Source organism: Myotis brandtii, unplaced genomic scaffold (assembly GCF_000412655.1).
Source record: "Myotis brandtii unplaced genomic scaffold, ASM41265v1 scaffold208, whole genome shotgun sequence".
Taxonomy (NCBI): domain Eukaryota; kingdom Metazoa; phylum Chordata; class Mammalia; order Chiroptera; family Vespertilionidae; genus Myotis; species Myotis brandtii.
This window is the reverse complement of record NW_005357764.1, coordinates 2,373,226-2,388,139: the sequence shown is the minus strand read 5'-3', so window position 1 is coordinate 2,388,139 and position 14,914 is coordinate 2,373,226. Positions and strand designations below refer to the sequence as shown.

The 14,914-nt window shown below is 55.0% G+C and overlaps 2 protein-coding genes across 2 annotated transcripts in view; one reads left to right on the top strand and one right to left on the bottom strand.

Moving 5' to 3' along the window:
- Nucleotides 1–13,886, top strand: part of CDHR2 (cadherin-related family member 2) — a 42,573-nt gene extending 28,687 nt beyond the window's left edge. Inside the window, exons 18-33 of the mRNA XM_005865509.2 lie at nt 1,592–1,831; nt 4,186–4,255; nt 4,413–5,018; nt 5,799–5,870; nt 6,263–6,312; nt 7,820–7,971; nt 8,122–8,230; nt 8,320–8,408; nt 8,845–8,913; nt 9,017–9,094; nt 9,191–9,251; nt 9,338–9,462; nt 9,995–10,108; nt 10,190–10,270; nt 11,000–11,057; nt 13,625–13,886. Of these exons, the coding sequence (XP_005865571.1) occupies nt 1,592–1,831; nt 4,186–4,255; nt 4,413–5,018; nt 5,799–5,870; nt 6,263–6,312; nt 7,820–7,971; nt 8,122–8,230; nt 8,320–8,408; nt 8,845–8,913; nt 9,017–9,094; nt 9,191–9,251; nt 9,338–9,462; nt 9,995–10,108; nt 10,190–10,270; nt 11,000–11,057; nt 13,625–13,762 (2,112 nt within the window). The 3' untranslated portion in view covers nt 13,763–13,886. The remainder of the gene's footprint in view (nt 1–1,591; nt 1,832–4,185; nt 4,256–4,412; nt 5,019–5,798; nt 5,871–6,262; nt 6,313–7,819; nt 7,972–8,121; nt 8,231–8,319; nt 8,409–8,844; nt 8,914–9,016; nt 9,095–9,190; nt 9,252–9,337; nt 9,463–9,994; nt 10,109–10,189; nt 10,271–10,999; nt 11,058–13,624) is intronic.
- Nucleotides 13,887–14,841: 955 nt separating this feature from the next.
- Nucleotides 14,842–14,914, bottom strand: part of GPRIN1 (G protein regulated inducer of neurite outgrowth 1) — a 4,122-nt gene continuing 4,049 nt past the window's right edge. The window contains exon 3 of the mRNA XM_005865610.1: nt 14,842–14,892. Within this exon, the coding sequence (XP_005865672.1) occupies nt 14,842–14,892 (51 nt within the window). The remainder of the gene's footprint in view (nt 14,893–14,914) is intronic.

The following is a 14,914-nucleotide window of genomic DNA, read 5'->3' as shown; positions in this document are numbered from 1 at the left end:
CCGTCACTGAAGGAAGCAAGCCTCATGTTAGTTTCAAGCTGCCTGGCTGCCTGCCGCCATCTTGGCTGTCAGTTAATTTGCATATCTCCCTGATTAGCCAATGGGAAGGGTAGCGGTCGTACACCAATTACCATGTTTCTCTTTTATTAGTGTAGATATGAAATGAGATCAATGACTGGGTTGACTGAATTTGTGAGATAAAACCCACTATTGTCTCTAGAGAAACACCTAAGGGAAGCTTCTCCTCTGAGTCATCTGAAAGGGGGTCTTGTGAGAAGCGGGTGGCCAGGTCATCAGAATAACACACACGTGGCCATGGAGCCTCCCATCTTTCCGGGGCTGTGTGGTTTCCAGAGCACGTTCCCATCCCTGATCTTTAGACTGACTTGTGAGGCAGATGCTCTAATGGTCCCCGTTTCACAGAAGCAAACTGAGGCTCAAGGAGGTTAAGTGACTTTTTCTGTAGTTGCATAACCAGTAAAAGCAGTGCTGGGCTGGAGGTCAACATCCTGGGCCTTTCTCCGCTGCTCCTCGATGCTTCTCACCCTGGTCTTAGAGCGTCTTGGTCAGGAGCATGTCAGATCGGCTGCTGTAACCATGGTGCCCATGTGAGCCCTGAGAAGCACTTGGTAGAGAAGCTGGCCTGAGTTCAGAGTGCTGAGGGATGAACAGATGGGGCCAGGCTTCTGGAAAAACCATCTCGGGCTACCTACACAGGAGGCGTTTAATAAACAAGATTCCAACAGAACTAAAATGGAAGAGCTGAAGATGGAGGCTGGGAAGGGAGGAAGGGGAAAGAATTGGTTCCAAGTCAGAGTAGCCCAGCTCTGTATTCAAAACCACGTGTGTTGAGCATCTATTACTATGCACCAGGCCCTTTGCTGGACCCCAGGTTTTCTGAGGTGAATGCATCATAACCATGCCCCCAGAGGACTCTCAGTTAGAGGAGGGCACTGGACAGTAGCCCCAGGGTGTCACTTCTGCTATGTTGAAGGTAACACAAGGATCCTGGAGGCCCAGGGGAGGCGCCATCCTGGCCTGGAGTCAGGCAGAGAAGGTGTAAAGGGCATTCAGGGTGAGGGGACAGCATGGACAAAGGCCTGTTGTACTGTCTGTGCTGGATCAACCTAAAGGCAATCGAGCATGTATTCAGGACCCTGGCAGGACAGGTACACACAGTCATCATGAGAAAATCAGAGTCTTGCTGACTTCACACTTATGCCGTGCTTGTTTAAATTTTGAATGTCTATAATATACTCCCCCCATGACTCCCTCCCCACTAGAATATCAGCTCCATAAGGGAACTGTCGTGATCCTGGCTCTATTACTTGTGCCTAGAACAGAGCCGACATATTGTAGGTACACAGGAGACATTTGTGGAATGAATGACCGTCTCAGAAGCTCTTGCAAGCTCTTGATCTGACCCTCTTAGATGGGAAACCGAGGCTGGGAGATTGGCCAGCATCCCACGGGCTCCAGACCCAATTACTGCCCTCATGGCCAGTGCTGGAGGGGAGGCTGGGCTGCAGAGGTATGACTGAGGGGCATGGTAGCACCAAGGGCTGACACCCATCCCCGTTTATCTGTCCAGGCTCACGATGAGGACCAGCCAGGCACCAACAACAGCCGCCTGTACTTCAGCCTGCTGCCCAGTCCCTACAGCCACAACTTCTCAGTGGATCCTGACACAGGGCTTCTCAGAAACCTGGGGCCCCTGGACAGAGAGGCCATCGACCCCACGCTGGAGGGCCGAATTGTGCTGACTGTGCGTGTGGCTGACTGTGGCGTGCCTGTCCTCAGCACTGAGGTCAATGTCACCATCACTGTGGAGGTAAGGCCTGGCACAGCCAGGGTCAGGGGTCAGGATGGGACCTGTACTGGGGGGCTCCCAAACAGATGGCCAGCTCCCCACCTCCGCCCAGCTCGAGTTACATTCTGCCCTTTGCGGCATGGTGGGTAAGAGGGTTCTGGAGCCAGGCTGATGGGTTAGAATCCTGGCTGTCTGGTTGTGTGGCTTTAAGCAATTTCTCAACCTCTCTGTGCCCTAAAGTTCCTCATCTGTAAAATGGGGATGAAAATAACATAAAGTGAGTTAACGAATGGAAAGTGCCTGACCCATAGCAGGCACTCAGTGAATACTAGCTCTAACTTTCATTCACAAATCCACCTGATCCCTCCTGTCTCCCACCACCATTCAAGGGCAAAGACAAGGGGCAAAAATCAGCATTTATAGTGTCTACTGCACACCTGGCCCTGCAAGGTAGTGATGGTTATTACCATTTTATTGATCAAGAAACTGAGGCACAGAGAGATTGAGTAGCTTGCTCAGGGCCTCAGAATGGGGTTTTGAAGCCAGTCTGTCTGGTACCAGCCCACAAGTCACCTTCCTCTAGAAAGGCATTGTAACAAATGTGCACCCTGCTATGTCCATGGTGTGTGGATGGAGCCCCCGAGGGTGTGAGTGCACCACCTTGCAGGGCAGCCCTGTGCTCCCTCAGGTTGGGAAGTGCCACTTTCCTACAAGGATCCGAGTGACACCTCAGGGAAAATGGAGAAACAGAAGCTGAATTAGGACTTGTCAACTGTCTTTGGGATAGAAGTGGGCCACAAAGAAGGAAGAAAGCAGCACTGTATTCAGTGAGTGAGTGGGTCCTTCCACAGCCATGGGCTAGTCCTACTATGGCCCTGCACGCAGGGACTACGACCGACCCCGTATTGCAGGTGAAGACCTTGAGGCCCAGAGAGGTCAAAGTCACACGTGAGGCAGAGGTGGAGCCGGGTTTGACGCACAGCTGTGCGCTTCCCCACTCCTTTGCGTTAGAGTTAGGAAGGCCTGGCGAAGGCAGCTGGCCGTGTGCATTGAGCCAGTCATGCCATTTATGGGAAATCATCATCAGAAAAGACATCTAGCCCGGCAGGTGTGGCTCAGCTGTTGAACCAGAGAGGTCAAAGTCACACGTGAGGCAGAGGTGGAGCCGGGTTTGACGCACAGCTGTGCGCTTCCCCACTCCTTTGCGTTAGAGTTAGGAAGGCCTGGCGAAGGCAGCTGGCCGTGTGCATTGAGCCAGTCATGCCATTTATGGGAAATCACCATCAGAAAAGACATCTAGCCCGGCAGGGGTGGCTCAGCTGTTGAGCATCAACCCAGCAACCAGGAGGTCACTGGTTCGATTCCTGGTCAGATGCATGCCCAGGTTGCGGGCTGGATCCCAGTTGGGCAGTTGTGGGTGTGGGTGTGGGTGTGGCGGTGCGGCCAATCGATGATGTTTCTCTCTCATCAATGTTTCTATCCCTCTCCCTTCCTCCTCTAAAATCAGTAAAAGGAAAATACATCGAGTTGGGGGGGGGGGTTTGTTTCTAAAGATGTCCTTTCTACTGTTATTTAGAAAAAGCTGAAAGCAAAAGCGGATAAAATCAGTAAAAGGAAAATACATCGAGTTGGGGGGGAGGGCTTTGTTTCTAAGGATGTCCTTTCTATTGTTATTTAGAAAAAGCTGAAAGCAAAAGTGGGTGTCTGTGGGCTGCCTGGGGGAGGGCTGGAAACTTCAAGGGCACCCCCAGCACCCCCAGTGTCAGGGGCAAACGCGGCAGGCGGCGTTGGCTGTATGCTCTGACAGCAGTGGTAACGCTGTGTGTGGGGTGGCCAGGGCCAGAGAGGGAAGGCAAGAACAGAAAACAGTAAGCAAATGAGGCAGGACCAGGCCTCAGCCCTGGCAGGTGCCTGAGCACAGAGGCGTGTCGAGTGTCGTGGGGTTGGCTGAGGGCAGGAGAACCAGGAGGAAAGGGGGCGAGGGGAAGCTCGGGCTGCAGGGCCTTTGTGGACACACAGTGGTATTGGTGCCAACACCATACATCTGAGAAATGGCAGTCAAGCTGGGCCAGACAGGGACACACATGGGGACGGGAACCACCCTTGCAGAAGACAGGGTCTAAGGCAGCTCTGAGCTGTGGGCAGAGAAGCAGAGTGGAGGCGGGGCTCCCTGACAGTATATAACTGACTTCAGAGGTCCCACCACAGGCCTCAGAGCCCCAGGTGTGAGACCTGGGCTAGTTCTACCCTCTAAAGGCTGTTTCCATCTGTGAAGTGGGCAGTGCTGTCTGGGGGATCGCAGAGTCTGGGCTCTGGGGGAGGCTGAGCCCTCGGGGCTCCTGAGGTCTGGGACTTAGAACCACCCTTGTCTGCAGGACATCAATGATAATTTGCCCATCTTCAACCAGTCCAACTACATCTTCCCGGTGAAGGAGAGGGACTCAGGTAAGTCCTCTCGGGGCCAGGCTGGGCCCGGGGGCTGGACCAGTGTGGCATATGACCCCTCCCAGGCTGGGCTTGAAGCGCCCGAGGGAGGTGAGAGCAGGGGACGCCTCCAGTGACCAGGCCAGGGGTCCCTGGGAATTCTGCTTCTCGTCCGCAGGAGTGCTGGTGGGTGTAGTGCTGGCCTGGGATGCAGACCAGACGGAAGCCAACAACCGCATCAGCTTCAGCCTGTCAGGGAGCGGTGCCAACAACTTCATACTCCGAGGCTCAATGCTGGGGTCTGGGCGGGCTGAGGGCCGCCTCCGGCTGCCCTCAGACGTGAGCCTGGACTACGAAACCCTGGCCTCCTACAATCTGACAGTGAGTGCCGAGAACCCAGACCCCCAGGGGGCGGAGGCCACAGCAGGAATCTTCGTGCGTGTGGAGGATGTGAACGATGAGCCACCTATCCTGAACTCAACCTCGCTCCGGGGCATTCGTGTGGCTGAGAACGGCTCACAGCACGGCCAGGTGGCTGAGGTGGTCGCCTGGGATGTGGATACTGATGCCCAGGTGGAGGTGCAGCTTGTGAACGTCATCTGTACCAAGGCCGGGGTGGACGTGGGCAGCCTGTGCCGCGGCTGGTTCTCTGTGCTGGCCAATGGCTCTGTGCTCATCAATCAGAGCGAGGCCATCGACTATGAGACCTGTGACCTGGTCACCCTGGTCGTGCGGGCCTATGACCTCGCAACGGACCCCCGCTTCCAGGCCTACAGTGACAATGGTGAGGTGGTCTGGCACATTGGGCTTGGTAGGCTGCTGCGTAGGGGCCGTGGGAAAGAGCCCTGGGCTGGAACCTGCAAGGTCTGGGTTCAGATCCTGGCTCTGGCTCTTACCGGCTGTGTCACCGGGAAAGCTGTGGCACCTTCCCCATCTGTCAGATGCAGTCGGGTGGCAGGCTGGCTGTGCAGATCAAACGAGAACACGCATGTAAAGCGTTTAGCACAGTGCTTGGCACATAGATAGCACTCAATGCTCTCATTTTGCGGGGCGGTGTAAGGACAGAGCACACTGCAGAGTCAGACGTGTACTTGTGTCCCACCTTTGACCTAAGTAGCAAAATAACCATATTAATAGCAGGCATATGCCCCGTCCTTACTTCAGCCAGGGCTATGCCAGTCACCTGGTAAGCGCTTCTTCATTTCACTCCCACACAACCCATGAGCTCGGTGACCCCCATATAACTTTATAAATGAGGAAACTGAGGCACAGAGTGGGGGGTTCAATAACCTAACTTACACAGCTGGTAAGTGACACTATAATGTTGTGGTTGGGTGACCGATACCTGGGTTGGGCTCAATCCTGGTCCACTGCTCTCTGAGGTCTGGGAAGGATACTCCCTCCCACAAAGGCCAGAGGAGATCACCTGGGCATCCCAGGTCAGGAGCGGGAGAGGGGACTGGGTGATGCATGGGAGAGAGGCTGCTGGGAGCATGGCTGAGGCCCAGGCTTTTTGGGCAAGGCCTTTGCCTAGAGACCAGAGCCAGCCAACCTTGTTTCCTAGGAAGCCTCCCCATCACCATCGAGGACATAAATGACAATGCGCCCTATTTTCTGCCCCAGAGTGAGACTTTCGGTAAGCAGCAACCCGCTCCCTCCCCACTGCCAGGACTGCCTTTGGGGAACTCCCATAGACCCTCCTGAGGCCCAGGTGGGCCCTTAGAAAGGGAGGAAGGCCTCCAATCCTGCCTCTCCCCCAAGGTTCCAACAGGAGGGGGGACCTGAGTGTTTACCCCAGCTCTGCCCCCGCTCCTATCTGACCCTGGACCAGGCCTCCCGCTCTGGGTCTGGGTTCCCCATCTGCACCATGGGAGGTGGATGACCTGCTCACTAATGGCTCAGGGGTCGTTGTAATGGGCGTCCCTGATGGTAGAGAGGTTGAGGGCAGGTTTCGAGGGGATGAGCTAAGCTAGTGGTCAGCACTAGGCCAGGTTGACCCCACTGACCCCTTCCTATCAACACTTGTAGTGATCGTCCCAGAAGTTGTGATACCCAACCAGCAGGTGGCGTCTGTCCGGGTAAGTCCTTGGCTCTGCCTTTGGCAGTCACTTTAGCCCAGGAGATACGGGGCCAGGGCCTTCAGGCCTTTGAGCTGCGCCCCAAATGTTTTAACACCAGAAAGGAAATTTATTGACTTCAACATCTGAAAAGAAAACGCCAGAATGGAAATGAACACCTGCCTAATTGATATAATTAAACTTCATTCATTGTTAAATTTAGTATTCATAAAAACTTCATGACCATAAAAACCACTTGCAGGCTAGATTTGTTTCACTACACCAGGATTCTTGAGTATTAGAGAAAAATCAACTGTACATTAAACAAGTTCCTTGTGGTTAAGTCATTTCCAGAGCAACATCATAAAAAGACTCAATTCTTTTTTTTTTTATAATATATTTTATTGATTTTTTACAGAGAGGAAGAGAGAGGGATAGAGAGTTAGAAACACCAATCAGCTGCCTCCTGCACACCCCCTACTGGGGATGTGCCCGCAACCAAGGCACATGCCCTTGACTGGAATCAAACCTGGGACCTTTCTGTCTGCAAGCCGACGCTCTATCCACTGAGCCAAACCGGTTAGGGCAAAAGACTCAATTCTTTATGGTGTCGGATATGGGTGTATTTACCAGAGGGTGGTGGCTATGCCAAGTGGTGAGGCCTCCCACACAGCCTGGGGCCTGGGCCAGGCTGGCCTCTTGCTGACCTGGGCAGTTGCCATGCCTTTCTGGAACTCAGCTTCCCTCTAGACAAGAAGCTGGCAGTTCCTGGCAGTGACTCTAACCCAGAGGCGGTGGTGTCTGGGTGCCACACTGTGCTGTGGAAAGGGCGTGGGTGCAGGAGATGGATGGCTGGCCTGCCTCATAAGAGCTGGGTTTTTGGTAGGACAGGGTCTCTCTTGGAGCCTCACTTTCCTTCAAAGTCTTAAAGAGTCAGTTTTCCAGTCTTTAGCCAATTGTCTTCCAATGTCATGTGTCTGGCCATGGCTTTGAGCAATTTTCTTTAAATCAACTTTTTTTTTTAAACTTAAACACCAGCTTTGGCCTCATCCTGAACAGTGACATAGTGGACTCATGCTTCTGTGTGTTGGCTATATTTTTCTCTAAAAGGCACTAGAATGAATAAAAATATTTGTGCCCTCTCTCCCAGTCATTTTATGGTTCATTAGGGGAATTTGTACTCATGTCAGTAAGCACTGAAATGAGGGCTCCAAGGGAAGGAGCCTGGCACACAGTAGGTGCTCAGGAAATCTGAATGTGTGTGTGTGGCAATGGGTAGGTGGGGCAGGGTAGGATTTCCACATGAAAGGGACTTTTGGTTGGTAACCTGTTGGGTTGGGGGGCCAGAGGCAGGGACTTGCCAGAACTTGAATTGTAATGTTTAAAGCATTTGCTCAGTTGGGGTGGCCTGTGGAAGGCTGATAGAGATTATGCAGACCAGCCTTCCAGGCCACTCTAGCCTCTGATTCCTGCTGGGGGTGAGGGCTCCCTGGCCTGGCCCACAGATGTTGTCCACTCTTGCTCCCAGGCCAGAGACAATGACTCAGGGAGCAACGGGGCCATCCGCTTCTCCATCCTCCAAGCGGATTTCATCCCTAAGGATGGGGCCGTGCTCCCCTTCCAGGACTTCTTCCGGGTTTCCACCTCTTCAGAGGCTGATGTGTTCATTGGCCACATTGAGTAACTACGGGCAGCCCCTGGATGGGGGTGGGGGAAGCCCAAAGGGGACCTCAAGGCAGTGAGTTCCTCATCCTTGGAAGGGTACAAGTGGGTTCCAGAGGACTCCAGCTTGCGTCCCAAGGCTGAGTTGTTCCCTCTTACCTTCCATAGGCTTAAGACTAGCCTTGATGCCACTCGCCAAGGCACCTACCAAGTGACCGTCCAGGCCCAGGACAGACCTTCAGTGGGTCCTGCCCTGGAAGCCAACATCACCCTGAATGTGAGCTTTGGGCCCTGCCTCCAGCCCTGGTGTCCTCTGCCAGCCCCTGGGTCCCTTGTGCCTCATCTTCTCCCATGCCCCCTCCATAGCTCTTCACTGTGGATCAGAGTTACCGTGTGAGGTTGCAGTTCTCCACGAGCAAGGAGGAGGTGGGCGCCAACACGGACGAGATTAAGGCGTAGGTCTGGGGAACCTGGAAGCGGGTGTGGGGAAGAACATGGCCTGTGAGCCTGGTCCCTGATAAGGCCAGGATGGAATGTCTCTCAGCCCTGTCTCAGACTCATATCTTGTCCCTGTCTTTGACCCTGTACCTGCACCTCCTTTCTGCACGTCCCCAGACGACTATGGTTGGCTGGGCAGGGAACAACCTCAATAGGGCTGCCGTGTACAGTTGCTAAGGCTGTGCACTCTGCTCGCTAAGCTGTTAACCCAACCCCAGAGGAAGAGCTTCCTCCTCTATTTGCACAGAGGTGCTACCTTCTTAGCCAATGGAGCTGTCCAGTGGAAGTGCCCCTTCCTAATTCACACAATTCCTAATTTCACTGGCAGGGCCCTGGCCACTGGCCTGGTTTAAGGCCCTACCCCAGGCCTCTGTGACACCCGCCCCTTTGCAGGGCTCTGGCCCAGGTGACCAGGACTACTGTCTACATTGTGGACATTAAGGACATAGAGTCCACAGCTCGGTGAGTGCCCGCAGGCCCAGTGGTTGGTGAGGAAGAGGAGCAGCAGGAGGGGCTGTTGGGTGGTTCTAGGCTCCTGTTAACGCTTCACCCCTGCCCATTCCAGGGACCGAGGCCGTTCCTACCTCGATGCCTACTTTGTCTTCTCAAATGGGTCGGCCCTGACAATTGATGAGCTGAGACGGTGAGTGGGACTGCCCATGGGGGTGGGGCAGGAGGGTGACCAGGAAGCCCGGGGGATGCCAATGTCCCTCGGGCCTGAGCGGGGCTCTGTGGACAGGATTATCCGGGAAGACCGGGATGCAGAGGCACAGCTGGTGCAGCTGGGGCTGGTGGTGCTGGTGAGTGACTGCAGGAAGAGAGCCGTGGGGGAGTGGGGTGGGGTATGTCTGTGGACCCCAGAGCCTCCCTTACACTCTTTCTCCAGGGCTCCCAGGCTAATCTGAAGTCAGATTTGCCGAAGGTGCTCAGTAGCGTCATCATAGGATTGGGAGTGGCTTTGCTGCTGGTCATCGTGATCATGACCATGGCCCTCCTGTGTACCCGAAAGAGGTAACGTTCTCATCATCCTGTGTCTCCAACCCCACCTCTGCCCCCCCGCCCCCAAGCCATAAAGGAGAGGGGGTAAATAGAGCTTGGGTTTAGGTGTCAGGTATACCTGTATTCAATCCCCATTGACCTGTTGTGACATCTTGGGTCATCTCCCCTCCTCAAGCCTCGGTTTCCTCATCTGCATAATGGGCATGAGACTAGATTCCTCAAAGTCCTCAAGGAAGCAATGTGCATCGTACACCCAGCAAGATGTCTGGCACCTAAAATGCACTTAATAAATGCTGTTTCTTTTTCCTTTTCCAATCATTTGCAGTCAGCAGTCACATCTGGTTTTGAGTCTAGGCCTTGACACTAGTCAACTGTGTGGCCTTTGGCAAATGTTTTTCCTTCTTTGACAGTTACTTGTACACTGCAAAATGGAGGGAATACTCTTACTTGTCAGGGTTGTTCTGAAGTCACACTCCCAGGGCCTGCACTGGACATACAGTGGGTGTGCAGGGAAAGTAGTGATCCCTTTCCTGGTTCCCCACAGCTACCGCCGGAAGCTTCGGGCTATAAAGGCTGCCAAGGAAGCCCGGAAAACAGCAGCAGGGGTGATGCCCTCAACCTCTGCCATCCCTGGGACTAACATGTACACTGCTGAGCGGTGAGTGGGACTCAAAGGGTGAGTAAGAGGCCCCATGGGGCGGCTGAGGCACACGGCCGCTTGACTAGGCCTTTTTTCCAGGGCCAATCCCGTGCTGAACCTCCCCACCAAGGACCTGGGCTTTGAGTCCCAATCCTCCTCCAGCGACCTGGACCATCTCAGGTGAGCAGTGTCACTCATAACCATGCTGGTTGGTGGTGGTAGTGATGGTGCAGGTGGTGGTGGTGATGGTGGTGATGGTGGTGATGATGGGTGGTGGTGGAGTTGGTGATGGAGCTGGTGGTGATAATGGTGGAGATAGTAGCGATGATATGGTGGTGGTGATAGATGGTGGTAGTGATGGTGGTGTTAGTGGTAGCTGTAGTGATGATAGTGGTGGTGATAGTGGTAGAGGTGGTGGGAGTGATGGTGGTGATGATGGTGCTGGTGCTGGTGTGATGGTGATGATGGCTGTGATGGTGGTGGTGGTAGTGATGGTGATGATGGTGCTGGTGATGGTGTGGTGATGGTGTGATGGTGATGGTGATGATGGTGGTGGTGATAGTGGTAGAGGTGGTGGGAGTGATGGTGGTGATGATGGTGCTGGTGCTGGTGTGATGGTGATGATGGCTGTGATGGTGGTGGTGGTAGTGATGGTGATGATGGTGTGGTGATGGTGTGATGGTGATGGTGATGATGGTGGTGGTGATAGTGGTGGAGATGGTGGGAGTGATGGTGGTGATGATGGTGCTGGTGATGGTGTGGTGATGGTGTGATGGTGATGGTGGCTGTAATGGTGGTGGTGATGATGATGGTGTGGTAGAGAAGAAGGTAGAGGCAATGGTGGTTCTTGACCACAGACAGGGAGGACTGGGCCTGCCAACTGTCTGAATTTCATCATCTCCCCCATAGCATCAACTCCCTGGATGACAACTCTGTGGACCTGGAAAAGAACAAACAGGAAATCAAGGCAAGACGGGGGATTAGTTGTTGCCTGGGGATTCTGACCTGGGGTCCTTCTTTGAAGAAGTGGGGTCAGGACAGAGCAGAGGGTCTGCTTCTGACCTAGAATTTCTGCTCCAGGCCCTGAGACACCTTATGGCTTTGGAATGGGGTCCAAGCCTTGCTCCTCTACTATTCACTGTGACCTGGGGTGGGTGACTTCTCCCTCTGGTTTGTTTTCTCACCTGCAAATGGGAATCAGAACACCAACCAAGTAGGGCTGTTGTGAGGATGAAATAAGAGTGGGTATAAAAACCACCTGGCACAAAGTAAGTGCTAAAATATCTGCTTCCCTGCCTTTACATCCCGTATAGAAGAGCTGGCAGGGTGGGGGGAAGAGATGTGGAGGTGAATATAACCTAGCAAAGGAGAGAAGGTAGGCTCAAATAAACCACAGTACCACCATTTGTTCAATAAGTCCGCTGGTTCTATTGGCTCAAGAGTTCGCACGGCCTGGCTGCTGCTTAGAATCACCTGGGGAGCTCTTTAGAGCTACTGGCTCCCAGCCCAGGGACTCTGATCCGAGGGCTGAGGTGGGGCTGGCATGAATGTGCTGTGAAAGCCCTGGGGTCCTCATGTGCGGGCAGGATTGAGAAGCAGGAGAGGCGTGGACGATGGGTCCTCTCCCTGCAGGGGTGGGCGCCAGAACGGAAGGAACTACCATCTCTCCTTCCCACTTTGAAAACCACCAGTGGAGAAGAAGCGCTAAGGCCCACTGAACGTTAATAGTCTGAGGTTCTGTGTGTGGGGGAGTGGTTAGGTATCCACGGCCCTCTGGGTCCTACCCTCAGCTAGGTCCTGCTCTCTGGGGCCCCCCACCATTCCTTCAGTGCTTACTTTCCCTTGAGAATGCCTTACATGGAAGGACTTGGCCAACCAAAGCCTCTCATGGGCATTAAAATACCAGACTGTTGCACAGAGGTCTGGCTGTAACATGGAGGTCTCCAAACAGGATCCCAGGATGGGAGTCATAGATGGCAATCCGGGCCGCCAGGCAGTGGTAGAGGTCTCTGGGTAAACAGCTCATCTCTGGTTGAAGATGCGTTGGAAAACTCCCACGGACATGTTTAGGGGTAACTGAGGCAGAAGGAAATAGTCTTGCCTGCCAGAGCTGGTGGCCAGACAGGCAGAGGCCAAAGCTGCTCCCCAGAGGGCAATGCAGTCAGGGGCCCCAGCAGCGGGGCTGGACCTGTGGGCTGGGAAAGGCAGAGAGCTCTGAAGAGTCTGGAGAGGGAGGGGGCCAGGCCACCGAGAGCCTTCAAAGCCAGGAGAGAGCCGCGACTGTCCTGGGATGGCAGGGGGCCATTATATTTAATGAGCAGGAGGCAGGTGTGGAGGCCCTGGGGCCTTCTCAGGAACTGGCTGCCCCTCTTCTCCCTTGGCTGAGTGGGGGGCCTTTTTCCTCAGATCCCTGGTGCCCTGACTCACTCAAGACCTCTGCGTTGGTGGGGGAGGTATAAGAAACCCGAGGGATCATCCAATCCTACCGTTTAAAACAACCAAGGCCAGGGAGGGGTGCTGACTTGCCCAAGGTCAGAACGCTTGCAAGTCAAGTACAGACTAGAACCCAGGCCGTCTCCAAGGCGAGTAGCATTTCCCTGGGCTGCACCGTGCCCCTGGGGGGGGGGGGGGGGGGGGGGTAGCGGCGAGGGCTCTAGGGAGCACAAGGACAATGTTTAGCCTGACCTGGGGTCACTCAGATGCTCCACTGTTTACCAGGAACAGCCCAGCCTGGAAAAGCCCTGGTGGTCCCCCAGGGACGGTGCTGGAGCTCTGCCCTGTGGTGCTCTGCTGTGCAGTAGCGGAGCCCGGGGGCTGCCTGGGCTACTGAAGAGTTCAGTTCTGAAGTGTGTCTGTTTGGCTGTGTGTGTGCAGCATGTTTTGTGGGGGGGATGTGTGAGTGTGCACCACAATGAACAGAGTGAGACCCTGGCTGCAGAAGGAGATGTCAGATTGCACCAGAGGCAGTGTTGTGCTGTGGACAAACTTTAGAGCCAGCAAGGCCAATGGCCCAAACCCTGCGCTGCCCCTCCCTGGCCATGAGCACCCTCTCAGCTTCAGTTTCCACACCTGTAAAATGGGGCACACAATTCCTCCCTCACGGGATTCCTGTGGGTACTTCAGGTAATGGATAGACTGCGCCATTGACGCAGCCTGCCAGCACGGTGCCTGCCGTGGGGTGCAGGTGGCAGGAACTTTGCTGGACCGGCTCCTTGGCACAGGATCCAGGGCCTGGCATTATTCAGGCCTGGGCCGAACACCAAAGTGCTGCTGTGTCTGTGGATGGGGCAGAGGCCAGGTAGTTCCCCCATCAGGTGAGGTCCAGCCCTTCACTTGGGTCCATCTGTCCCTCCAGTGGCATGGCCACCTCTGGGACACAGCCAGAGAACTGAGGCCCCGAGAGGAGCAGGGTGGGACTCCGGCCAAGGAGGCATCTGTCTGTGTGGGCTAGAAGGCCTCCCCACTTCCTCAGGGCCTGGAGACATCACCCCATCTTGTCCCTGCCCTTCACACCTCTCCTCTCTCCCCCTACAGAAGGAGCCCCCCCAGAGTCCGATGGAGCCGGACGCAGAGCCCCTGAGCGTGGTGCTGTCAGGAAGGACGGCGGGCACAGGTGGACAGCAGCAGGCGTTGTCCTTCACCAATGCTGGCCTGGATACCACCGACCTGTGATGGGGCCCTGCCACAGAGCCCTGCATGGGCCCCCTCTCTGGTCTACCTCGGAAGAGATTCTGTTTCCCCCAAACTATACCTACCGTCCCTGCATATAATAATATACTAGTATTGTGTTGCTCTGCTCCCTTCTGCTTGTAGCCAATCACAACTGATGAGAGTTGGGGGAACATTTTATTACCAATGTATACTGTGACAGTTTGTAGCCAAAAACCAAGGGGGGGGGGGGGGGGGGACTAGGTGTTCTGAGTGGTCTTCAGAGACTTGTGGGGCTCACAGCACAGGGGGTACAAGAGGCTGGAGAGGGAGGCCTTTAAAGGACAACTGTGGTTGTAGAATGAGCTCTCCGTTCTGCCCCAATACCCAAGACCAGCTGCCACTCAGTCTGCCTGTGGCCCAAGACCTGTAACCCAGACCTGTCCGAGACCCTCTGACCCTTCTGTGACTCACTCTCCTTTCAACTGCAGGGCCAGGGCACTCCTGCAGCTGCCTCCCCCATCTGGGGATTGTAAGGAGTGTTCTGTGAGGGTGGACGTAGGGCTGGGAGTTGGGCCAGGTGAGGGGGAGACAGGAATTGGGGGTGACTACCAGCATGCAAGAGATGCCTGGGCCATGGGGAAAGCCCGTGGGGAGGACACAATTTCACACACGCCCAGGGCCTCACATTCAGAGCCTTGCACACTCCGGGGCCTCACACACTTGGAGCTTATGCACAGTCTCTCTCATTCTGGGGACCTGGCTGACACTGGCAGCCCACTAGCTCTCCGCGCTCAGGGCTGGGGTACTGAGCAGGTCCCTGAGGTCACCCAGTGTGACTGGGAGGGAGTGGAGCTGAGAGCTGTGAGGGGACAGTAGGGAGTCAGGGCTGGGCTCCTGGACTCATGGCCAGGAGGGAGCTGGGAAGAGAGGGTTCATTTGTGTGGGAGGGGAGGGGGCTGGGAAAAAGAGGATGAGAAGGCCCTAGGGGCTGCCCATACCTTGGAGGCCTGTGGCGTGTCCAAGGGATCCCTTCCAGGGATCTGGGGTCAAGAAGGGAGCCTGAGAAGGGTGGAACCCGGGGCGTACAAAAGGGGAGCTGATCACTCGGCCGTGGGTCCGGCTCGTGAGCAGCACCGGGGCCGGCGCACGCTCTGCAACAGCGCGCGGAAGAGG